Below are 27229 nucleotides of genomic sequence, written 5' to 3' on the forward strand. Positions count from 1 at the left end.
GGAGCACAAGGTTTAACTGCAGCACAGGAGAAAACAACATCAAATAAAACAGGCATATGATCAGAAAACCCACTATCATAGATCTCTAAACTCAACACAGACAACCCATAAGACAGAACAAGGTCTAAGGTATGTCCATGTTCATGTGTGGGCCCGGACACATACTGCACTAAATTAGTCAAATTAGGAGCACGAAGCGGCGTCCTCAGGTTGTGGGGATTCACCTCACGCTCGCGGAGCCGGGAAAAGCAGGGGCGGCGGGGACGGGATCCCTCATCCAGGCCGATGACAGGTACCAGGGAGATGCCGATGGGCTCCAGGAAACGCCAGGACACAACGAACACACGGCGGCGGCGACGCTTTCGCCGAATTGTTTGGGCCGAGGCCCGGCGCAGGTGATTCGGAATACACGATAGGTGCGGGGCAGAGGATTCTGTCCACTGTGATTAAAAACACCTACATCACAGGTATTATATCTGAGATTCAGTAGAAATTGGCGATCATACACCAGTAGAGACTTCACATGTGAAGTGCCAAAGCTTAGCAACACCAACAACACAAGGCAGACGGCCAGCCACACACACCGGCGCCATCTTGATCAGTTATTCATCTTAGTTATTAACTAATTATTTCACATAGATGTCCATACAACAGAATAATAAGCTTTACAGTGTTGATATGAAGCATAATGCACTAAAAGCACTTTATTCTACTTCCTTTGCCAGAACTGTAGAAAAAGTTTGATTACATTTAACTTCACATTAATTTCGACACATTTAGTAAACTCACTCCAATTAAGGCCAGTGGCAAATGGTATTTTTAAAGCTTGGCTGTAGGATTGGAAATGTACATGTTTACAAATGTTTCAAATATTTGTTTCAGTATGTTTCCTTTGGGAGTTTCACAATTTCTTCCCATTTGTTCTAACCAAACCTCACCAATGAGATATGTGTATTATTACAATAATTCCTGTGTTTATAAACAACAAATATTTATTAATTATTTATCATTTTATTTTAACTGAAAAGTAATCATTAGGTTTTCTCTATAAGGATATGTCACCTGATCAAAATATATTTACATACATTGCTACAGCAAATGGAATATATAAAAGCAGGATCTAACTGAAGGACAATGAAATACATGTAAAAAAATGCTAAATCTTTTTATTTTTGACTAACATTGTTTGTCCCTGATCCCAGTAGGGAGTCATACACCTTGAGAGAAAATAATCAGCACACGACATCACTTTCATAACAAATAGGAGACATAATTACAGCAAGACAACAAAAGGCTGGGGCACAATAGGCGACAGGTTGTGGAAAGGTACTGAGGTCAAGTCTCCACCCAGGCCCCTAAGAATTGCCTCCCACCACACACACACACACACACACACACACACTAAACAGTGCCCTCCCCTTTCCCTTTACTGTAATCCCCACTCTCACTCAAAGCACCCAGACTGTATTGACACAGCATCCACTGCTTTCCCTTGTGACTTCCTCTTTCAAACCTTTCATCAGCAAATCTTCAAATGCACACATCTACAGTCCAGCTACAACTATACACTCGGGCAGACACACACACAGACACAAAAGCATGCAGTCTTGCTACAACTACATCCATATATTTATTTATACATAAATCAATTTTCTAATGAAGGTAGAGTTAATTTCACTGCAGTATGTATAGTAGAGTATGTGAACTGCATAGTGCTATAAAAATATACTGCACACAATGCCTTTTTTTGGCCTAGAAATTTTAATATGTTAAACCTTTAGTATGTAGTGATGCATTCATAACTTAATTCTTAGTTATATATATATACTTTACATAATAATTTACATGTAAATTACATTACATAATGTATTACAGCATCAACTAAACATGTCATTTGGACAGGTGTGCCTAAATTTTAGAAACCTATCTTCTACTTTGACCAGCCACAAAGGAAATAGCATGAACCTCAGAAGCACCTCATGCTATTTGTGACTCTGTCTACTTTAGGGCTCTGATTTTCTGAAAGTGGCCATGAAGGTGAATCCACTTGTCTGCACTGATAAGAACCATGCACTGTATGTCCTTATATCCTGTAGAACAGCATTATGTTTGCTGATTCATGACCTGGGTCCTCTGAGTAAGCACTCCTAAAAATATTCAAATTGAATATTCAGACTCTGTATCAAAAGGTGAAAAGTTTTCACAAGCTGAGTTTTATAAATCATGGCCAAATCATCAGCCTCTGCTCCTTCAGTATGTAATTCTTGCACTCGTGCAAAACAGGAAAAGCCAAACAATGTCACTCTGGGCCCATTTTTGATTGTGTGAGGTTATCAGGAAATGGAGAGAACACAGCAAATCACTTATTTCAAGGCTTGCTCATGCACAAATTAACAAAGTGTGTGTTGGAATGAGACAAAAAAGCACTGAAACGTGCGTCTCTGCCTTTGGCCATGCAATCAGAGCAGAGGTGAAGGAGCATTCAGACACAACATACAGGCTGAAATTGTTCCTCATTTCCTGACTTTACCCACCACACTGACAGAAGGACCAGTGACATACAAAACCAATGCTGCTCCTTTCTGCTGCACCTCCCGTGGAAAATAACAATTCAGAAAACCAAAGGTACATCTGGAAATATTGTATAGGTTTATCATTCTTCTGGGAAATTAAGAAAAATCCTGAAATCGCCAAACCAGAAGAAACTAAATGCTCTGAAAATATGCATAATGCTATGTCAGCTTTCAGAAAACTGCACCTGATCACTCAGAAACACATTTAAATAAATAAAGCAATTTAATCCATTTCCCGTTTTCCCCAATCATCATTCAACTGCTTTAACAGCAAAGGCACTGAAGGGTTTTGACAAAATACATTTAACTTTAACATAACTCTGGTCATAAAAATGTAAGAAAAAGAACTCCATCATGACTTCTTTACTTATTCAGCACATTCAGTAATATGCTCTTCAAAGGTATTGGCTGACGAGTCCTAGTAAACATAAAGATTCTTATGGTCCTAATATATGCCCAATTTTATATATCACTTTTTTCCAGACTTCAAATATTTGAACAAAATACATATTTAATATTTAGTGTCTGATTCCAACAAATAAATCAGTCAAACTTACTTGAATTAAATGATTGTTTGTATGGTAATGTAGAACAACTGAAGTATAAGAGGTTAAAATGGCTGTAATCAGGGCTAGAGGCCAACTAGAGATTAATGGGGATAAGCTTTAACCAGGGTGTTCTAGAAACTCACTACAGTCAGAAAACTCACTTCAAGAAAGCAATACAGACCTATAGCCAACTGCGTTAAAGGGTAAAGCAGTAACAACAGCAACTCTTCCAGGCCCTATTGTGCCCAAGTTTCATGACAATGGGGAGATATATTATTTGCTAAGTTGAGTATATCTGTACTCAAAGTAGCAAATAATGCAAATGTGTTTTAAAGTTTACCTTCTTAGCAGTACACCTTTGTAGGTTTTCCTTTCATGCTTCACTTATGAGTATCAACAGTCACGTATGAGTCTCCCATAACATAATAGTATAACTGTGTATTGTTTTTGTATAATAGTCACAGATCGATTGTCTATTTCTTGCATATTCAATCTTCATAATGATTTTAATGGAATAGTTTGGTGACCGTAACATGCTGTGGCATTTAAAACTGAAAATCCTCATGAGAAAACAATTGTGCATAATGTTCATTCTGATAAAATTTTACGTATGTTTTATTTAGATTCTTTCCATTGACACATTGTCTGACCACCTTAATTAAGACTTGAACCCCAAGATGGTTAAAGCAATAGTTTAGAGGAGGGGTTGAAACATTTATTTATCCTTCCTACCTATAATGTTAAACATTACAATCATTTTACAATATACATGCCTGGGATAATCTTGAAATACGATTTCAAACACCCAAAAGCGAACTATACGATTCCTTTATAAGTTTTACATTTCCTCTGCCTGTCTCACGTATGTTATTGGTCATGTGGATTGCTTCCTCATTAAGGTATCACCTTCACAAGCCAGGGAAGGCTTTACGTGTAAGTATCTATCTAGTTTTGAAAAAAACAAACAAACAAAAAAAACACTTTATCGCCTTCAGTAAATCACGCACATTAAGGTATTGTTTAATTTTACTGTTCCACCTTAAGTGCTGCAGTGGCGACACACAGGTTTCAGGTTGAAGATGTTATTAGACGCTTTGAACGTAACTTCGTTAGCTTTTAGGGTGGAATAGAACATTCAAATAATCAAGGTTTATTTTTTCTGCACAACATAAACAAAATGTATAAAACTCATCAAGAACATTTACAACAAGCTTAATGTAACGTTTGCACCATTTTAATGTGGAAGGGTAAATTTGAACAAGAACCTAAAAAAGCTTAATAATCTGGTGGCTGTAGTAGTGAGGTATTTTTTGCTGCTGTGAGTAGTTCTGTGAATCAATACATTGATGTATAAGCTTGAAGTACATGGCTGAGGCACACTGGTTAAAATGCTTTTTTTTTTTTTAAACTTGTTTTAGTTAATTTGATTCACTGAAAGAGTTTATTTTGGAGACTAAGAATAGCCAAGCTTCTATATAAAGGCATTCCACCACTCTCCCCTTAACATTTCACACTGTAGAGGCCGTATCACTCCCCGGTATGAATGGATGAGATAGGACAAAAACCTAAGCTACAGCGACTTTCAATGACATTATTCCCATTTATTCAGAATTAATTAACACATGGTTCCCGTGGAAGAGATTCTGTATAATATAAATCTCAGTTTACTGAAGCACACATCTGCACTGTACTGGTTTCCCATTATGACCTGAAGTTGAACACCAATAGTCAAAATAATTCACATGTCTTTTCAATGTTCACCAAATGCCACAAGGATCAAGCACCACATCATATTTTTTACACTGTCTAAATGGCTTTGTTCAATATGGCGGTTTACAGCAACTGTTCCGTTAAATCACAGTGAGCCAGAGCTCAGTTCAGCTTGAGAGTCTAGTGAATGGTGTGGAGAAGAAGCTCTGGTTTTTAGTTGTTTTTGCTGGATTCTGTTTGTTTTCTTTTCTTTATTTGCCATATTTAATCAGTACACTTATTTCTCTGCACTCATTGTGCTTGTTTTGCTATGTTTAATCTGGGTTTACATAAAAACAGATCCAGTGCTGTGATTGGAGATTCTACGATGAGGAGGCGGGAAAACTCTGTAGTGCGTGCACTCTATAGTTTCAGTTCAGTACAGGTTTTAATGATTTCTTCACAACTTGATTTGTGGCCTTTGTGCTGGATTGCTGTGGATCTGGAGGAATGCTTTGGATCACTTTCCTGATGGAAGAGCCAGTGATGACCCAGCTTAAGCCTCTTAACAGAGGCAGTCAAGTTTTTGTTTAAGGACATACCAATATGTGACCAAGTTCATGATGTCCTGTAACCTTCTACAATTTTCAGGGCTTTGGGAAACAAAATGATACCACAACATCAACAATCCACCTCTATACTGTGGCAGATTCATTTTACTTGACTTTTCCTCTTTTGTTTTCCAAATCCATGGCCATTATATATAACCTAAGCATCTTCTAGTCAAATAGGTTTCAATATAATTTTTAAAGTAATGAATGGCTTTAGGCAGATAAAGGGCTTATGCAGTACTCTACTACTGCCCTTAAATACCTGCATTTTTTAAAAACTATATACAGGTGTATCCATAAAAAAAGAGGTTCACTTCTGATTCTTTAGCTGAAGTATTCTAAAATTTTGCAAATGCACTTGCAAATAAGTAATCATCACACTGCAAAATCCCTGCAGTGCTGAATTATTACCTGCAGTGGTGACTTAAACACATGCCCACAAACTCTTTTCTCTGGAGATCTGGCTCTGTACTGTGCTTTTTTGATTATATAGTTTATATTGTCTCCGTTACAAATAATAACAAAATTATATCGAAAATATTGTGCTTCATTAAAGAGCAGCAGTTTATGCATCTCTCTCTCTCTCTCTCTCTCTCTCTCTCTCTCTGTCTCTCTCTCTCATTCTCTCTCTCTCTCTCACACACACACACACTCCGCCTTTTCCTTCCTTTCCCACCCTGAGTAAGTACAGAGTGGAGTGTACTGTGAGCCAAGAGTACAGATTGCATGTGTAGTGTTAACTACTCAGTGTGAAGTTAAACATTTTTTTTGAGAGAACATTTTAAGCAATAGTTCTCATTGGAAATGTACAATAACGCACATCATTGTCTCACAAACTGGAAAACTCCACTGGAATGCTGTCATTTTTGATATCTGTTTTTCTGGGATAATTCCACTCGGATTTTCAGTTTGGAAAACAAATCGGATATAAGAAATGATTTTCCTCATTTGCCTCATTTGTCTCATCGGTACAATAGGTAAGTTCAATTAATTACAGCTTTTAACTACATAACATGGCTATTTATTTACCACTTATTACTTAAACATTTGGAATTCCAGTTGTCTTTTGGTTTTGTCTGAAATCCAGTGGCAGCATAGCGGGAATATCAGAAAATCATGGAAACAGTGGCACTAAACACTAACAGCCGACCTGAAAAAGATCCCAGAAACACAAAAGTCACAAAAAATCACAATATTAAAAGATTATGCTGAAAATCCACAGAAGGTTTCTTTTTTGATGATTTTCTTGTAGTGTAATAAAGCAATAAAACAGAGACAGTAATAAACTAGTGTCCCATACATCTTTATAAATGCAAGGCAAAAAAATCACAAAAATAACAGACATATTCTAGCACTGGTGTGTGTTGTAGATGCCTGTGGCTCATCCTTGTTTCCTGGCATTGTTCTTGCCATGCAGAGAGGGAGCGTATTGGAGAGAAGAACAGTAACAGGATGTGGTTCCGAATAGTTTAGTTAAACCCTTACAAATAAAGTTCCTTAAATAATCCCCAGTTTGTCTCTCATGTGGTTGTAGGAAAACATTGAATATGTTTTATACATATAAATGAGTATTATACACAATAACCTTTTTACATGGTGTAGAAATTCAAACTTTAAAGCAGTTTTTCACACTTGGGGAAAAGCAGTTTTTCAATCTTAGGGAAAATGATTTTGTAAATAACTATCTTTTAAAATATATTATTAAACTATATAAATTTGCAAACAGCTGTTTTGGGCAACTGTATTTAGAACTGAGATTTGACATCATTAATGTATGTAAAACTGCATTAGAAACTTGTGTGGCCATTTGCTGAAATATACATTGATGACTGTTCAAATTTATGTAAAAGGACTGAACCTAGGCTTAGGCTGGCTTTTAAGTAGCCAATTAATTAAATGTTTTATGACCATGAAATATTTTCCAGTGTACATAAAATCATCACTGTTTCGATTTATAACTGAAGAACGTGAAACGTATTTGTGTACATTTACATAATTACTTCTTTTCCTAGATGCAGTCATGGACCTTACCATGGTATCAAATGATGCCAGTTCTCCACAGCACTTTCACTTGTCCTGTATCTCTGGAGAGCGCAATACTGACGGACTGGACATTAGCATCAAAAAAGACAACAGCATAGTCCTTCTATCCATTCCATCTCATTTCATTGTGCACAAGCCTCGGCCTAAGGAAGTTGTGGCTTCTGGATTTGAGAATTTAGGACACAGGGGCATCTTTTACTGCCAATCTAAACAGAGGTCCAGTCACCATACTAGTGTCACATTCATCAGCAACTACAACAAAGGTAAATTATGTAACACGTTAAATAATTTCTCACTCTCTGCTAATATTAAAATTGACTGGACCAAAGGAAATGGTATAATTTTTTTCTGAATGTATGGTTTCTAAATTATGTCTCATATGTAATTGTTTTCTTTTGTGTTGATTTAAGGTAAGTTTAGACCGCACAGGCTCTCTATGACAGCTAATAAGGGAGATTCTGTACATATAGCCATGGAAGTCCTGGGCACTGAGAAAAGAGATGTCACATGGAAATTCAATGGTAAGATATTTGCAGAAGCAGTTTTTGCAGTTCTGATTAATTCAATGCATTAGTATACTGTCCAGATATCTGTAAAGTATCTGTCAGGTGAAGTGATTGTAAGGTTTTTAATATTTATTGCATGTTCCAGGTAACTACTACTACATGACACACTGGGTAGACGTCAATAATAACACAGCTGTCCTCAAAATTAATAATGTTGAACCAAGCAATGCAGGGATCTACAGTGCCAACTATGTAGGGGAGAGTCCAATTTATGGGGCCTGGATGCAGCTGATTGTTCGAGGTATTTGTAGGTTTGATGCTAATTCAACTCCTTATGTTCTTCATTCTTGTCGTTTACATTGTTTATTCTTGTATGTTGTTCAGCTTGCCCAAAAAACAAATGGGGTACAGAGTGTGACAAGGAATGTCCTGAGTGTCTTAATGGAGGTGTATGTCAAGACAGAGACGGTGATTGTGTATGTCCTCCAGGCTTTATGGGCACCCGCTGTGAGACAGGTAGGTGGCAAGAGAGCCACAAATATAATTAGAAGTTCAAATAAACTGAAAATAATTGTAAATTGTACACATATATTAAGAAAATATATGATTAATAATTTATTTAAAAAAAAAACATTTGTTTGGAATCAAACACATGAGGTTTTTCCATAATAATACAAAACCCATTTTCAAAAAAGTTGGGATATTTCGTAAATGTCTGTACGCATGCATGTGCTTAGTGTTGTTGTTATCAGCCAGCTCTGGAAGTGACAGGCAGGCTGTGTCTCAAATGCCTCTCTGTGTTTCCTACATAGTCCAAAGCATGGGTGATGAAACTAAGGACTCTGCACCAAAATAAGGTTTTAAAAGGAGCCATGACTGTGCAAGCTGAATATATATTTTGATTTGTGTTAGAAATTATGTGCAGTAATTGGGTGTAGAATATTTAGTTAAGGACCTATGTTGTGCACTACACAGGGCATAGGCACCCATTTGGGAAGAAGCCTCATAAACGTATCAATGCGATTCTCTCTATTATTCATGAACTCTCAAGATAGACAAAACCAATTTCAGCAAAAAAACAGACTTGATTATGAGGCTTGTAATGTGTTTTAAAGTATTTTAGAGCAGCAAGTCCTGACATGACAGCGAGGGGGAGGTGATTGGTATTTTTATTGATAATTGGCAGAGGTGGTGGGAGTGTGTTTTTGAACAGGCTGGTGATGGGAATTTGCAGATGCTTTTAAATTATTGATTAATTTTATTTTAATCAAAATATTATGTTTAATTTAAATAAATTAGGTCCACTTTTCTCTCAGGTTGACTTTAAGAAGTTAAATACCTTCTTGTTTCTGTGTCTTGCAGCATGTCGAGAAGGAATGTTTGGTAGAAATTGCCAAGAGTCATGCAAATCAGAGAGCAGCTGCCAGGGACAGACTTTTTGCCTCATTGACCCTTATGGCTGCTCCTGTGCGAGTGGTTGGCATGGAGATCGCTGCAACAAACGTATGTTTAGCAGATTTTAAAACTCTTTGCATTTAAGAATAATCATGAACAGTCATCTGTACTATGAATATTGCAGATATCATGGTCATGCCCCTGCTGAAACAGCACTTCTGCAGTTTTCACGGGTGGAGCTACAGTCTGCCAGAAATAACTCCTGTTAACTGGCCAAACTTAAAGCCACTAACAAAGATTTTCTGTTAGCTAAGTCAAAAAAAATGTAAAACAGAGTGAAAGATATATATTGTTTTCTAAATGGTGCTTACATAAATGGTCATATCTGAGAATCTCTGGCTGTCTGGATACCATACCCACACTGTTGCCTATGAATAATAAAAATAAAGGAAATATATGAAAATAAATTTAAATGATACTTAACATGGATCAAATCTAAATATTACTATCATTTTTTACTAAACAAAACAAACATATTAAAACAAGTGTAGAAACAAAACAATACATGTACATTACAATCTTGTGGACTTTCCAGCCTGTCCTGAGGGAATGTATGGAGCTGACTGCCTGCTGAGGTGCAACTGTAAAAACAAGGGACAATGTAGCCGCTTCAGTGGTTGTCGTTGTCCCACGGGCTGGAGAGGACAGCACTGTGAGATTACAGGTCAGTATTTGGTATATTTTAATCTCTCTCTCTCACACACACTCTTTCTCTCACCCCCCTGCCCCCCCCAACCCCCCACCCCCGCCATTGAAATCTTTGGATCTGGTTTGGTCCCATAGATCGTGCTCCACATATTCTGGATATGGACAGCAATCTGGAGTGGAATCTGGACTCAAGCCCCAAGATCTTGTGCTCAGCAACAGGTCATCCTCTTCCCAGCCACAACAGCATTGAGCTGCGCAAGCCAGACAGCACTGTACTCAAGGTGAACTCAGCTTTTCTGTTCAAAGTTTGAGGGCATGCATTAGCATTTAATTTAATTTGTCCCATATAGATAATGTACTAATACTCAAATACTACTGCCAAATTCTGTCTTTGGAATGTGTAGATGATGGGTTTAGTTTAATAGGTATCAAGTTGGATGGTAAAATTTACACCATGGCAGTGTAAGGCCACATGAGCAAAACTGACATGAGGCCACATGAACATGTATAAAAGTTAATTCCAAATCATTTGTCAACAGGCATAACAAAGTATTCAGGTGACTGACTGAAGCATTTAGGTGGAATAACTGCTTGATATTACACAGTTTAGCTTAGTGTATATCACAGTAAGTTAAGCCTTATAAAGATTAAAAAGAATTACTCAAGTTTTACCCAAGGTCTACAGAAAATATCTGCACTGCCAATGATGTCACTGCCAGCCAACTTTTCACCCCTGAAACTGTCATGAAACAGCCCAGTATCAGAAAAAATCTATTACTACATCATTTAAGCCACTGGACAAGTAGCTTTCTGAACACTGCCTTACAGTAAAGGTTTACCATAGGAAGTGTTACCGTAAACATGTTATAAATATCTATCCATGAAAGATAAAGAATATAGAATCCACAATAATTTGTAATTCTTCGCTCCTTTAGGCCTCCCGCACCACAATGGATTCCAACAAGAGCACGGCCCTGTTTGAAATCCAAAGGCTGACGGCAGAGCACGGTGGTCTCTGGGAATGTCGAGTTTCAACAATCGGTGGGCAGGACTCCCGCAAGTTCAATCTAACTGTTAAAGGTGAGATATTTTTTCATTGGAAACTAACTTTAAATACCATTGGGCATCGTTGCATTAATCTATCTTAATTTCATTATTCAACTAGAACCCCCCTCTCCCCTCACTCCACCAAAACTGATAAAGAAAAGCAGCAATCAGCTAGTTGTGAAGTCAGTGGACTCCTACAAAGGTGATGGTCCCATTGTGTCTACCAAGCTGCGCTACAAGCCTGCCAATAAAGAAGACCCTTGGTCCGACATCATAGGTGGGGAAAATGTGGAATCATTTTATATAAAACAGTGGGATTTTGGTAGAATCATGTAGTACATTTGCAATACAATCACAAATAAAAACAAACATTAATCAGAATAATAATAATGTTTTTATTTTCCAGTGAATGACAGTGAACCCATTACCTTAATGAACTTGAAGCCTTCAACCAGGTATCTGGTCCAGATACAGCTAAGCAGGCCTGGAGATAGGGGAGAAGGGCTTGTGGGTCCTGAGGCCATCATGGAGACTGACTGTCCAGGTAAGTGATCTCTAACACAAAGTGAAAACAAATTTGTGCACTGACATATGAAGTAAGGAGAGCATGCAAGAAGAACCTATGTATGAAAAAACAGTGCCACAGCCTCCACTGGTGTTAGGTGGTTACAACTCACAGGAAGAATATACGATCTAGTTTGAATAAACGTGTCCTCTGTGAGAGGCAAGACTGTGTTTTAGGGTCAGTTTTTCTTGCTGTTGAGCTTCACTGGGTGCAGAGGCTTGGGTAGTTAAATTAGCAGAGTTGTGTGAGCATTCGCAGCACACAGGCCCTGACTGAGTATTCTGTTGTCATTAGAGCCCGCGGCCAGGCCGAAAATTGATTTCAGCTCTCAAGAGGGGCGGACCGCCACCGTGAAGTGGCTCCTGCCAAGTGGCCCAAGCCAGGCCAGTGGCTTTTTAGTGCAGCTCTTCGGACCCCATGGAGAAAAACTGTTGGAGAAGACCACCTTGCTCAGTGTGCTCTCCACAAAGCTCTACGACCTGGAGTATCACCGCGACTACAGCGTGGTTGTCCGGCTGCTGAACTGTGGCAGCCAAGGGCCTCCCTCAGAGCCCTATCACATCTTCCTCCACAGTGAGGGTAAAGAAACTATTTCTGGCCACTAAGTGGTCCTTATAACTAGTAGACAGCAGTAGACATTCTGTAATGTATCCCTTACATATTCCAGTATGGTATGCTTCCAAGTCATGTAATGCTAAATTTTATTCTGGCCACTACTTCAGCAGGGTAGTTAGCTTAAATCAAATATACACTGTGTGGTTTTCAAGCCCAATTTGACTTGTACCAAACATTGTGTCAAATTTCAGCTTCATTGTTTATCATTTGACATGCAGTTACAGAGGTAAGAGATGATTGATTTACTGCCCCAGTGAGCTCTGATTGATCAGTTGGATGGTTGGATGGAATTCTTTTTGTGGCTTGTCTAGGTTTAAGCAGCTGCGCCAACTGAACCAAACCGATAATCTCACGTAATCACAGTAACTGCTTCATGCACAGCTGAACACATTTATACTAACAATAACAGGGCCAAAAAACAATTGCATAATATATATATATATATATACCAGTATTAGCAAACTTGCAACAAGCTTAAAAGGGAACTGTAAGGCAATTTCATACAACAGGGTATTAAATTCAAAATAGACAAAAAGGGGATAGTCCTCATCTGTCAATGCACATTCTCTCCTGGTTTCAATTTCAGTGCTCAGTGTGGCACAAGTAAATAAATCTGCAGTAGCACTTTCTCAGCATTCTTGCTTAGGGCTTATATGATTGCGAATTAAAAAGCTCTAATGCAAGTGAACACAGGCAAAACTGTAGTGGTTGGAATTCATATATTGTACAAGCATTCAGTTTGTACTAGATTAGAACATATGCTACAAAAAGAGTATTACTGCAAGTTAATTTTAAGAAGAGAAATTTAATCTAATAACACAGTGCTTGTAACCTGTAGATGGGTTAGACCAGTCAGAAGCAACCAACCATCAGTGTGCTGTGTACATGACAACCCAGTTTGTTGCATATAAATCATATTTGGGAATCTCTGAACAATGAAAGCAAATAAATCACAGACTTTGGTCAAACATCAAGGGCAACTGAAATACAATGTGAGTTGTCACCAAAGAACAGGATTATTTTAATGGCACAGTGTATGCCTGGCTTAAGGTGAAGTAGAGCAACTTTCTGTCCACTAGGTGGCATTCATAAACTAGAAGAAAGCCACAGTTAAGTTTATTTAATGTTAAACCCACACCCACTCCATCAGATTAATGGGCACAGAGTTATGTAGACTGATTGCACTAGGGAGAATCTGGATTGTTTCAGGGACTAATGTAGATGGTGGGTTGTGTAGCTATAAACTGTTGCCTGAAGGCCTAAATAAAGTTACAATGACTTGGAAAGCTGCAAGTGTTATTTTGCTATAAAGAATGATCAAGGTTTTTAAGTTAACCCTGACCTTCCTTGCACTCTTTCTCTGATCCATTACAGGTCCCTCTTCCCCTAGGAATGTCCAGGCTGATCCCTTGTCCATCAGTGCAGTGAGAGTTAACTGGCAGCCCCCTGAGGATCCCAATGGAGGTATTATCAAGTACATCATTGAATACCAGGCAGTGGGGCAGGACAGCCTGCATCGGTGGGTTGACACTGATGATGGGAACAAGACCACCAAGGATGTAACTGCCCTGAATGGAAGCACCTGGTACCAGTTCAGAGTGCGAGCTTTCTCCAAAGTGCCTGGAGATTGGAGCAATTTTGTACAAGCAAAGACTCAAGGAGATGGTACGATGCTATAAAGATGAATAGAACACAAATCTCTAAAAACAGGGGCTCAGTTAAGATGTGTTAATGGAACACTCTGTAATATTTGACCTTAAAATTACAGTTTAAAATGTATGTGATGCTTACCTGTAGTAGTTCTCCAGGAATAAATACAGTATTTTTCAAGCAATATTGTGACAGTGACATATAGTTAAAACATTTTCTGTAAATGTAGGCCCAAGCCTGTTGTTTTAGATTAGAAAAAGAAACTCCCTTCTTGTAGCTTGTGGCTTGAGAGATGACAGTTAGCGGTGGTTGGGTTGTCATGTACACAGCACACTGATGATTGGTGACTTCTGACAGGTCTAACCCATCTACAGGTCACAAGCACTGTGTTATTAGATTAAATTTCTCTTTATAAAATAAACTTGCAGTAATATTCTTGATGTTAAGGATTATAACTAAAATAGCAGCTCCAGCAATGATAAATCTGCACTCTTTCAAATTCCTGTCTTGCTTTAAATGACAGAAAATTTATTTAAAATCTTTCAGCTCTATTAAACATGCCTACTGACATCAAGTAGCTTACAAGATGTCACAAGAAGCTAGCTTCATACAATATCAGTCAAATGCTTGGAATATTAATTTTTATTTTATATAGAATGAACATAACAATAAAATAAACATAAAATGTAGGCATGAATTTATCAGACTAGATGCTGAAAGGTATTTATCTGCGTTTATATTCACAGTTTGTAGAAAGGGTAATCTTTTTAGATAAATCTGCACAACAATCTGGACACACCAATGCTTCTAGCTTTTTATGCTCATTATATAAAACAAACATTAGAATTATTATATTTCATATGAACAAATTATTTTATCTAATTCCAGACACAGATTCTGAATGATTGAATTTCTGACCTACTTGCAGTATGTTTACATAGCACAGGTGGAATGCTTACCATGTTTGTTTGTTTGTGTGTGTGTGTGTGTGTGTGTCTGGCAGGCTCTGTGAGCTTTATACCCACCACTCAGAAGGTGGGCAGGCCCATGACTGAGGATCATCAGCTGTTGTGGGCTGTGGTTGGTTCAGTAGCTGTCACCTGTGTGACAATCCTCTTGGCCCTTCTGGCCCTCTTCTACATCCGCAAATCAATTGTCAAGCGCAGACGCACCTTCACCTACCAGTCTGGATCGGTGAGTGTGCACAAACAACATAATCCCTTCCGATGATCTACAGGATTTTTTTCAAGATTAAAGATTTAGACTAGCACTTACTTAAGTTCTAATGCAGACCTGGCAGACCTTGTGGACACATGTTAAACATGAACATTTCGTCTGAAGACAGACTTAATGTCGAAATGTTCACAATCTCTTCAATTTTCTTCAGAAATGTAGGGTAGTACTAGGAAGGCTATTTTTTTCCCTTTAGTGACAGCCACACATTCTCAGGGAAGAACTTAGATGCAAAACTCAAGATTTCCGTAAAGATTTGATGACATTCAGCCAAAGAGAGGAATGCGATGTCAGGGACAGATCTTGGATACTGTAATCTGGATCACAAACACCACTCTAGAAATTATCAAAGATATTATATTGAGCTCAATCACAGAAGAATGTAGTTACAATTTACAATTCCATTCTACGATATCTCCAAACATAGGATTGTTCATTAACATATATTAAGATGAAGACTTTTTTCATAAACCTTCTTTTTGACGGATGAAAGATATTGCTATGACATCTGACTGTCTCTTCCTGTTCCATCCCCCAACCTTAAAATACACATTCACATAAAAAGGGAGAAGAGACCATCCTGCAGTTCAATTCAGGGACCCTCACGTTAACTCGACGGTCGAAGCCCAGCCCCGAACCCCTCACTTACCCCATTCTGGACTGGGAGGACATCAAGTTTGAGGATGTCATAGGGGAAGGGAATTTTGGTCAGGTCATCAAAGCCATGATAAAAAAGGACGGCACCAAAATAAGCGCTGCTATCAAAATGCTTAAGGGTGAGGCTCACACAAACCTAACAAAACCTAACCCACTAAAAGAGCAATTTCCTCATATAGCTGTTTTATCCCTGTGGCTTTGGTGTATCTGTCATACAGAGTTTGCCTCAGAGAATGACCATCGGGATTTCGCTGGAGAGCTGGAGGTGTTATGCAAGCTGGGACAACATCCCAACATAATTAACCTCATAGGAGCATGTGAAAACAGAGGTGAGTGCTCCATCTTCTGGTACTGCTTATACATGTTAATAAACTAGAACAGTTAAAAAGTAATTACACATTAAGACCTATTTTTTGTTTTATTGTTTAAAACAATGTTAAAATATAAAAGCCCTGATTAAAATTTGAACATATATTTCCAAATTGTCAATATAACATTTTTATTGTGGTAAGATCTCTGTAGCGCCCCTCTGGTTCAACTCTGCTATAGGTGTAGATGATGTGTCATCATCCCAAAGTATGAGGACATGTCACAATCTGCAATTTTTCAAAGTTGAATTAGGGGTAGAGTTAGCGGAACCAATACTATGAAACTTGCAAACAGCCTCTTCCTTCCTCCCCCTCCCCCCCTACCCCTCACTCAAGGATTAATAGTCTGTAAATAAACTAGTAAAATTTTAAAGGTAGCATAGATTCTCATCTAACTTTTCTGGTACATCTTACGTAGTGAGGCACTTGCCACCAGGTTAAATGGATGACTGAAGATTCTTATTTTACTGATTTACTATTTCATCATAAATTCTATGGCAGTTTTTTGGCATTGGTATAGTTAGATGTTTTATTAGATAGAATTTTCAAATTTAAATAGAGGTTTACATTTTTGTCTTGAGTCCTATTACTAACATTTTTTATTTTAGCACAGCCCAAACACCTAAAAAACTGAGATCTGTATTCATAGGCTTGTTTTGCAGCTGCAATCCTGTCATTAACTTATTTCAAAAATTTAGACTGTGACTCTGCTGAAGCTAATTCATGACATACACAATTGAGGTCCTGTGTGATGACTAAAGCATCAAATTTTTTTCTGAAGTTCTCTGTGTTTTTTGATGTTCTCTGTGTTTATGGTAATATATATAATTTTTATGTAATTTTATATTTTAGATATCATTTTTTTACGTATTTGTTTACTTTGGAATTGCAGGTTACCTTTACATTGCTATTGAATATGCTCCATATGGGAATCTCCTGGACTTTTTGAGGAAAAGCCGTGTTCTTGAGACAGACCCAGCTTTCGCTAAAGAACATGGCACTGCCTCTACTCTCACATCCCAGCAGCTCCTGCAATTTGCAGTTGATGTAGCAACAGGCATGCATTACCTTAGCGACAAACAGGTAAAAATCACAATAACTGTAGCTTCACATACAGGATTGCATTTGTTTTAAATATATTTCATTCAGAAAAATTGCAGTTATAAAATAATGTAATAATAAAATATAATTTACTGATATTTATTCCTGGTAACAGTATCAGTATTATCTAATAAAATACTTCATAAATTTGTCAAAATCATGGCTTTTAATTTTTTTTTTCTTATATAAATATTGTCATTTAATTCAGTAAACATGTTTCTTGTCTTTTATGATGCCAGTTTATTCACAGAGATTTAGCAGCCAGGAATGTACTTGTTGGAGAAAACCTAGTGGCAAAAATAGCTGATTTTGGACTTTCACGAGGGGAGGAGGTGTATGTTAAAAAGACCATGGTGGGTAAAATCTTTCAGCTGAGGCTAGCTATATATTTAGTTGATCAGTTGCAGAGGTTTCATTAACTGATTCTGTATTTATAAGAAAAACTAACAAGATTTAATATTGTCTCATAAACATAATTTATTTTAACCTTATATAATCTAGTCATTTTGGGCCCTAGCATGCTGTTACCCTAGCACGGGCTTCTATTCTATTATCTTCATAACGTTTTCTCTGAAAAAATGGTATTCCCTGGTATTTTATAAATGGTATGGTATTTTATATATTTTATTATTTACCAGATTTTCTTCCCAATTTAGTCAGTGCCAAATCCAACTAGTTGCTAGATCTTGCCTGACTACATAATGCTATCAAGTTGGACTGTGAAGGTTAGGACACACTAAAAGAAAGACAGTCTATGTGGTCTGTTTTTTAACTGCTCTTGGATTCCTCCTGAGCTCTCTCCCTTTTGGTACCCCTAACCCCAGACACTAGAGTTGTATACGCTATATTTATCAACCACGTAAATGTGGTAAACACACAATTTTTTCACAAGTCTGCCACCTTCTTTTAGCACTTAGATAAAGAGTTGCTCACAAGACACACAACTCTCACGCCCAAAATGTAAATAGCCACTTTATAAAAGGAACTGCATTATTACTTCAAATTATTCACATTACTTAATCAAATTAAACACAAAATGTTTAAAATATTCAAATAAAGAATATATACTCAATTGTAAATTGCCAAGCTTAAAATCAACATTTATATTATTATTATTATTATTATTATCGTTACACTTATATAGCGCCTTTCTAGACACCCAAGGACGCTTTACAATCTACACTGCTCAGAACGCTCAATTCACACACACACACACACACTGGCGAGAAGCGGCAGCCAAACGCGCACAGCGTACTCTCAACCAGAAACGACCGTCCACCTGGAGGACTGCGTCGGGCACTAGGGTTTAACCCAGGACAGAGCGCCAATCCATATCTGGGCTCACACATACAGACATTCATTCACACACCAGGACAGTTATTAGAGAAGCCAATTCACCTACCCTCCATGTTTTTGGACTGTGGGAGGAAACCGGAGCCCCCGGAGGAAACCCACGCAGACACGGGGAGAACATGGAAACTCCACCCAGATGGGACTTGAACCCAAGATCCCAGCGCTGGGAGGCGAACGTGCTAACCACCAAGCCACCGTGCCGCCCATGGGTCTGAGGACTCAAATGTTGAGGATGTTCAAGGTTACGTAAAGAGCTGATGTGATATAAAGTGATGATTTTGTTGCATCTAAATGGAGGGGGGTGCATATGTTACATGATATGTTAATGTTATTTAAATATGCACAAAAAACACTGAATGAAGCACTGAATTTGCTGTTTCTTGTCTAGGGGAGATTGCCTGTGCGATGGATGGCTATCGAATCACTCAACTACAGTGTCTATACCACAAAGAGCGACGTGTAAGTGTCACTTACCAGAGTGTTTGCATGCCTAAATTTATACACAGTGTGCCCCAATGCTCACTTGATAATGTAGTGTGAAATGAAAACAAGAAAATGTGACTGTATACAGGGGGTCACTAAGGGCTTTATTAGTTGCATCAGTTAAACACATCAGAAACTTGCACGTCTGACAGTGACCTTTGATTGCATGTTAGAAATATGGCCAAGTTAAGAGAGTTGTCCAAAAAAGTAAACAGAGTAGATCACTGACTTGCACAAACAAGGATAAGGATAAAAAAGGTATAAAAGGCACGGAATGTTCTTCAAGATACAGTAGGAAGCATAGCTGGCAAGTTCCAATTTAAAAGAACAAGTTCTGCACTCCCTGGACCTGGCAGAAAACGCCCTTACCGGCTGCTGCCAGATTCCTGAGGTGGTAGGTGGTCAGAAACCGCTCGAGTGACTGCAAAAGACCTGCAGCTAAATGAGGTCACGGCAGGCCCTCAGTTTGTAGAGAAAAGCACATGCTTATTGCTGAAGTTCTCCATGCCCTAACTCCAAAATGTACAAATCTATTGACCCAAAAGCACAGGAAAGCATGTCCCAGTTTGCTCAAAACCATATAAATAAACCACAGACATTTCGGGATCGGAATAAACCTGTAACTTTTCAGGCATAAGGAATCAGCAGTATATCTGGTGGAAAAAGAAAGAAACATGCACTGATAAAACACCCTGCCTACAGTGAAGCATGGTGGTGGCATGGTGATGCTCTGGGGCTGCTCTGCATTCTTTGCTGGACTGGAAACTTGCAGCGAGTGAAAAGCAAATTGGATTAAAATATCAGGAAATTCTTAGAGAAAACATAATGCTTTCTGTGAGGAAGCTGAAGCTTGGACATCATTGGACCTTCTAACAGGACAATGATCTCAAGCATACTTCAAGGTCCACTCAGGCTTGGTTTCATAAGAAATCCTGGAAGATGTTCAAGTGGTCATCTGAGTCACCTGACTTTAACACCATAGAAAATCTTTTTTTTTTTTTTTTTTTGAAGAAGGCAGCTGCAGCCCACAAACCCAAGGATATTAGTGGAGGCCTTTGCCCAAGAGGAATGTGATTAAATTCGAGAGACGAACAAACACAGGCTTGCTTTTAGTGATATCATCATCCACACTGTAATCTGCCAATATTACACACCAGCGTTCAAACCAACCAGGCTGATTTGTGAAAAATTTCAGTTCTTATTTTGTCTGTCAGTGGCTTTATACCACAAGCAAAGAAAGTGAAACAAAGTGTAAAATAAATGTGTTTTTTACTTTAGCAGGAGATTTTCATGTCCAAATTCCATAAACTTTGTTTGATTACACATTGCTCAATTTGTGAAAACTTTCACAATCACAGTGTGGTGTATTTTAATGTATTTTATTTAGTGTATTTTAAATATATTTTCCTGATATGTGAAATTTTTCACATAGTTAATTGTACTAGGAGAAACCCCAGGAGCAGAAAAAAGAACAAATCCTACCTAGTATTCCAAAAATAAATAAATAAATAAATAATAAATAAATATGTTCTGGTGCAGAGAACACACTAAAGGCCAATTTATGCTTTTGCGTTGACTCAATGCAGAGCCTATGCCTTAGCAGCCGTAGTTTATACTTGTTGGCATCTGTGTGTTGGCGTGTGTGTCACTCTTCAATTACACCACCAAACCACTAAGATTGATTTTCAAAAATCTTCTTAAACCCTATGTAGTACACAGTGTAATTTTGTAGTGGTATGAGTTTTTCAAAGTACACAATTTTGGGTGTGTAGTGTAGAGGAGTTAATATTTCTAGACTTCTTGACTTGAGCAACTTGAACCATGTTTGTCAGACTACAGACCAATCACAGTCGTGGTCTGCATGAACACAACGCGTTACATATCTGGAGAGGTGCGCACCGATGGCATAAGTTTGACACAGAAGCGTAAATTGTACCTAATATACAGGAGACAGTAACCACTGTTGGTTGGGAGGGACAACACCTTATGTGTATGTAATAGTGAATATAACATCATTCATTGTATTTAATCTTTGGCCATTTCTGCTGTGTTCATCCATGTCAGAATAATTCATGACATTATAACTAGAGTCTTTGAACCTACAATGTGTTAAGCATGAGTCTTGTTAAAAATTAAACAGGACATTAGAGTCTTAATACGTCATGGTACTTTTAGTTTTGCTAATTAAATACATTTGAAAGTAAATACTTTTGTACATTTACTCAAGTGGAGATCTACAATGAGGACTTTTACTGGTGTAATATTTTACCGTTAACTCAAGTACATGGTTTGTGTAATTTGACCACTACTACTAAGTACTTAAGTCCCTTGCCCTGGAAGGGATGAATAATTCTGAGATCTGAAACCACATGTAATATTAGTTGTGTTGAGCTATTTACATTGATATTGGATGACTGGTTTACTGAAACAGCTTAAAGTTTGTAAATTTTGCCAATAAAACTAATCTGCAAATGGGATTTTTTATTGTAATACTATATATTTATAGTTAAGTTATAATTATAGTAAAGTCCAAAAAGCAATAAAGAAAAAAAATGTATTATGTTCATATATTGAAATTTATTAACACAAAGCATTATATCTTTCTTTCTTTAGCTGTTTTCTCAGTGTTTACAAGCTGTTGTCAACATTCTTCTATCAGTTAAATGCATTGCAATGTAATTTAAGTCCAAAACAACAAATCATTCTGTGATCGTCTTGCGTGTGTCCATCTCACAGTGGCCAATGTGCAACTGATAAATAAGAAAGGGAGGAACTGATAACAAAGCAGGAAACTCCAAAGCAGCCACCATACCACAACGATCATGTAAAAACAAAATCCTATTTTTACTCTCTGTGGAACATGGTGTACAGAAAAGCTTGAAAACAGCAAAGCACCTTTTTTCTCACAAGGAACACTTGAACACAGTTTACCCCATATTAGCCCATATGTGTCTCTGTTATTACCAGAAGGGGATTTTTATTTGCAGAAAGTGATTCATCAGCTAATAATGTGCTGATTCTGATTCTTGTTGCGGAACTTGTCTATAATATATATATATATATATACATATATACATATATTCTCTCTCTCTTAGGTGGTCTTTTGGAGTTCTTTTGTGGGAGATTGTAAGTTTAGGTAAGTTTATATACATAAGTTTACACATTCCTTTTTCTATTCTAAATAGTTCTTATAATAAATCTCCAACAGAGATGAATACATATTGTCACTTTCCAAAATAAAAACATGTATCTTCATTTTTGTTTATTTTTAATAATTAATACAGCATCATTTGCACAAAGCAGCTGTCCTTTACACTGTGTGAAAATTTCACGAGACTTGGACTAATAGAAATACTCTAAAATTGCTTGGAAGAAAATGTTTTTACACTGAACTCCATTGAAAATATTTTCCTTCTCCTGTAAAATTGCTAATTTGGAAATACATGGTTTTTTTTAACAGTGACAATATCTGATCACCTATTAGTCCTATAAGAGAATGCCAGTAGTTTTTTTTCCCTCAAAAACTTTGGTTTAGATGCAAAATGCAACATTCTATAGAAACTTGTAAATGTATTTTTTTTTCCAAACCCTGCAAATTATACACTGCAAATATAATCACTTGTTTTATTTCAGCAAACTTCCCATAGTTATAGGAAATTAAGTTTAAGGAGAGTTAACAGTATGAAGTGGGCTCTCAAGAATTCATAATCTGCAGAAAATACAATGGATCATGCAACATTATCCATAACCTCAAACAATATCATACATTATGCAGCATCATGTATCATTGTCCATAATATTGTATCTCACTGTTGTGCTGGAATGGATACGTGATTTTCTGAATTGGTTCATGTCAGGTGGAACTCCATACTGTGGGATGACTTGTGCTGAACTATATGAGAAGCTTCCTCAGGGCTACAGGATGGAGAAACCCAGGAACTGTGATGATGAAGTGTAAGTATAGGACCTTCAAATACCTCTGACACTTCCGTAACTTACGGCTCTATTCAACTTCATGGAACCTACTCAGCTCAGCTCTTTTGCTTTTCCACTAGCCAAATCCTTCAAATTTTTGTCCCTGCTTGCTCCTGGTACAAAGCAGGCAGGGTAGGTAGTTAAAATGTGATGTGTAAACCTTGCAGAATGCATGGCCAGAGAGACCAGTTAATCACGTTGCCTCCAGCAAGAGCTTATCTCTTAATATTTCTCAAGTTACAACCGCGGTCACATTTTTTTTTTCAGACACAGAACAGCAGCTAGTATATTTACCCCATGGTGTTTTGAAGAGGTTCAAACACTTCTTGAAATGGTTGCAAAAACAAAACTCCAGCAATAGCCGGACATGCAACAAGGAAAACACGGCTTATCTGTGAGAACTGAGGCACAGAGCCACGTTCAGTCAAAAAACAAACAAACAAAAAAACAAAAACAAAACCCATATACACAGCGAGTAATCAGCGCCCAAACTTATTGCCACTTTGTTTTGATTTTCAAAGTTCACGGTTCCCATTAGAGGGGCTTTGCAGTGTCACCGGCTCCATTTCATAGGCAAGTTGTGCTAGTCGAAAAGCGACCAGTTAAAAAAGATTTGAAACAAGCTGAGTCGGGTCGATACCATGCACTGGAAAAGCACCATTAGTTTATCCTTCATTTGCAATCTTACTGTCAGCGTCGTGTCTATGCATATGCAATTATTCAAAACAGAGCACAATCAAAAACAAACAACTTTGGTGTATATATGTGCAATTCTGCCTACTGTATGGGCTGTATAATGTCTGTTTTTACCAGATGTTGCAAAAATTGTGATTATTTATTATTACAATATCAATGTGAACTCGGAATGTGAGCATGGAACCCATAGGTCATCAACCCCACAGAAATGTAGTTACCAATTATGAGCTAATTTATTAAAAAGTCACAGAGATGCATATATCTCTTATTTGAGCCCTTGCAACAAAGAAATATATATCAGCTATCTCCTTTTTTAGTAGCACCACTTGCTTGCCATGTCCTAGCATTTTTTCAGCGTGAACATGAATTTAAATAAAAATATATAGACAAATAAAGAGAAACAACAGCATTGTTTTAAACATCCATCCATCCATTATCTGTAACCGCTTATCCAATTTAGGGTCGCGGGGGGTCCAGAGCCTACCTGGAATCATCGGGCGCAAGGCGGGATGCCTACCCTGGAGGGGACGCCAGTCCTTCACAGGGCAACACAGACACACACACATTCACACATACGGACACTTTCGAGTCGCCAATCCACCTGCAACATGTGTTTTTGGACTGTGGGTGGAAACCGGAGCACCCGGAGGAAACCCACGCGGACATGGGGAGAACACACCAACTCCTCACAGACAGTCACCCGGAGCGGGAATCGAACCCACAACCTCCAGGCCCCTGGAGCTGTGTGACTGCGACACTACATGCTGCGCCACTGTGCCGCCCTTTGTTTTAAACAATGGCTCAAATGTTAATGTAATTAAGGTTGCAATTCATAAAAATGCATGAATAGATAAGCTGTAAATAGGGTCTGACATTAATAACAACATCTCCATGCTGAATCAGGGTGCAAAGAGACATACTGTGTCAGTGTTTCCCTACTCTTTTCTTGTCCAGGGGTCTGTTTATTTCCCTGCAAATTGCCAACTGCCTTGGGATTATATAGGCCAGAAAATGTTATAGTTTCTGAGGCTTATTGAAATCCTTTGTTATTTCCTGTAATTTAAGTCAGTTTGCAAGATTGTTTATTCACAGCTGCTGTTAGAAGCTGCATATTAACACACAATGCCTTTGTTTAGATATGAACTGATGAGACAGTGTTGGCGAGACAGGCCTTATGAGCGACCACCTTTTTCTCAAATATCTGTTCAGCTCAACAGGATGCAGGAGGCCAGGAAGGTAAGAACCAGGAGACTTGATACACACAGTGGTCTTTCAGTCCACATTCTGCTGCCCATTTATTTATGCTTCAGCTTTCCAGTCTTATCTCAGTCACCTTCTAAGTGAATTTCAAAGTTCAATCACATAATTCCTTATGCTATATGTATTTAAAATAACCAAAACAAATAAAAAAAACTAAATAGTGCTGTGACAATATAGCAACTGAAAAGAAATATACTAAATGTAATTACTTGAAGTAAACAATGAAACTGCACAAAAAGTTAGGAAAAAGTGTTTTCAAAATATTGAAAATGCATAGAAATATTTGTCTGTACAAACATAATTTTATTCACTATTTTTTTAAATTCTATACATAACATACTTTTACTGAACTATTGTTTTACCACCTCTGTGTGTTCCTCCATAGGCCTATGTAAACATGGCTCTATTTGAGAACTTCACCTATGCTGGAATAGATGCTACAGCTGAAGAAGCCTGACTACCCGCCCCCCCAGGTTCCAGCAGGTTCCATGGTCCAGGGGAGGCTCACCACAGCAGAGCGCTTCGCTACTGCCAAATGCCTGCTGTCCGATTTCACCGCGCAAAGAGACACTCCACCAGGACTACATGGTTATAGAGGAAAGACTGTGAAAGGACACTTTTTGGGCCTCATCTCCTTTTTTGCTAAATGGTGGATGATCTCAGGGCGGGGTGATACAGACTGGACATCAGGTTTGAATTCACAACAAGCAGTGGAGCCTAAATTATATTTCTTGTGCCTATACCTGCTGGGGTCTGTGGGGATTTGAACTACTCAGTGGACTCATTGTTCCTTGGGGGTTTTGCCTTGTGAAGTTGATGAAGTGGACATCTCAGTTTATTCTACTGGATAGAGATGCCATGATAATCGTTCATGTAGCACTTGTTATTACGAACAAGGAAAAAAAAAACTCATACAGTGTACCATAGTCCTTTCACTGCCACATGTACATATTCTTTTTACACTTTTATATATTTCTTAATCTGTATGTACATAAAGTGTTTGATATTGTTTTTTACAAAATAGTAATACTGCCTATTTCAGCCTTTTGCATATATTTCTGCATATGTTACATGTACAGTTAAAGGATAATACAGAACTGGAAACTGATTCTTTTTACAAATAAAGCATTTACACGACCACTCACAAATGTGTGATGTCAGAACAACTGGGTCGTCTAGTTCAACACAAAGCATACTATTTTCTGCCTGTTTCTCTCTGTCTCGCTTTCTTTATCTCTCTCCTACTTACTCGTTCCCCCACTCTCCTTTTATTCTCTCACTGTAGTGAGCTTGAGGTAAGGCCTTTTTGCCTTCTGCAACTCAGTGATCTGTCATATAATTTCCTCCTTCACTCAGCCGCAGGCACTGGACCTGTCACATACTGAATGCTTAGTTTCCTTCCCACTGCCACATCTCTTGTATGCACATATACACACATACACTCAAACTGCACATACACAACACATATTCTTGGTTTAACAAACATTCTTTGTTGCTGTATGTTCCAATGTTTTAATTGCTGTACTGTAATTATTTAGCATTTGTCTACGCTTTACAGTATGGTTCTATAATTAATGATGAATTATTTATTAACCCAGCAGAATGTAATCAGTTATTACCATAGCAGGTTTATTCCTGAATTTACTCTACAATATAACAAACTGGGTATTTGTAATTCATACGGATAATGTAAAATATCAAAAGGATAAGAAAGTTTTCTTTCAGTAATATTGCTTTACAATATCCTGACATTTTCAATAGTAATGTTTTTAAAAACATGTTATAGGTCTTACATCAAAGCTGTTAAAAATATGCTTTCTATCCAACTGATATAGTAGTTTAGAGTAGCACATAACTTAGAGTAGGATAAACATATATATCTTAAGTATTTATTATGAATTGGTAATTTATTAATTAATGAAACTGCTGTGTAAAATAGCTGTTTTCATAATTTGTAAATAAGTGTTAATTTCTTAATAAGTAGCATTAAATAAACTGCAAACATGTAATTACCACAGTGCCTCCTACATCATTTAGAAACAAACTCTTCTGTTGTTAATATTATTTTAACTGTGTGCATCATGCAAGAATTGTTTCAGCATTAAATTAAGTTTTGAATTTGTATTTCTATGAGTATTCGATTAATTCATTTT

At 37.6% G+C, this 27229-nt stretch overlaps 1 protein-coding gene across 4 annotated transcripts; it reads left to right on the forward strand.

Moving 5' to 3' along the window:
* Positions 1-27170, forward strand: tie1 (tyrosine kinase with immunoglobulin-like and EGF-like domains 1). 4 transcript variants are annotated; one of them, XM_066664111.1, is made up of 23 exons: positions 1-129; positions 7434-7727; positions 7875-7985; positions 8116-8271; positions 8355-8486; positions 9333-9473; positions 9961-10089; positions 10209-10354; positions 11009-11153; positions 11239-11397; positions 11527-11664; positions 11980-12264; positions 13675-13965; positions 14954-15144; positions 15749-15959; positions 16059-16169; positions 17101-17291; positions 17549-17662; positions 19051-19121; positions 22241-22281; positions 23003-23099; positions 24953-25052; positions 25462-27170. In XM_066664111.1, the coding sequence occupies exons 2-23, from the start codon at positions 7442-7444 to the stop codon at positions 25531-25533; spliced, it is 3318 nt and encodes a 1105-aa protein (XP_066520208.1). In that variant the 5' UTR covers positions 1-129; positions 7434-7441; the 3' UTR covers positions 25534-27170. The 4 variants fall into 4 exon arrangements, with proteins under 4 accessions (XP_066520208.1, XP_066520209.1, XP_066520207.1 ...); XM_066664112.1 differs by lacking the exon at positions 1-129 and adding an exon at positions 366-467; XM_066664110.1 differs by lacking the exon at positions 1-129 and adding an exon at positions 6127-6398.
* Positions 27171-27229: the final 59 nt, after the last annotated feature.

Source organism: Hoplias malabaricus, chromosome 3 (assembly GCF_029633855.1).
Source record: "Hoplias malabaricus isolate fHopMal1 chromosome 3, fHopMal1.hap1, whole genome shotgun sequence".
Lineage (NCBI taxonomy): Eukaryota > Metazoa > Chordata > Actinopteri > Characiformes > Erythrinidae > Hoplias > Hoplias malabaricus.

Excerpts from the sequence above, each read along its gene's own strand:
- tie1 (XM_066664110.1), top strand. The coding sequence starts at position 6,356 with ATGATTTTCCTCATTTGCCTCATTTGTCTCATCGGTACAATAG. Across the intron at positions 8,272-8,354 it reads GATGCAGCTGATTGTTCGAG|CTTGCCCAAAAAACAAATGG; the intron begins GTATTTGTAGGT and ends TATGTTGTTCAG. Across the intron at positions 23,100-24,952 it reads AGGAACTGTGATGATGAAGT|ATATGAACTGATGAGACAGT; the intron begins GTAAGTATAGGA and ends GCCTTTGTTTAG.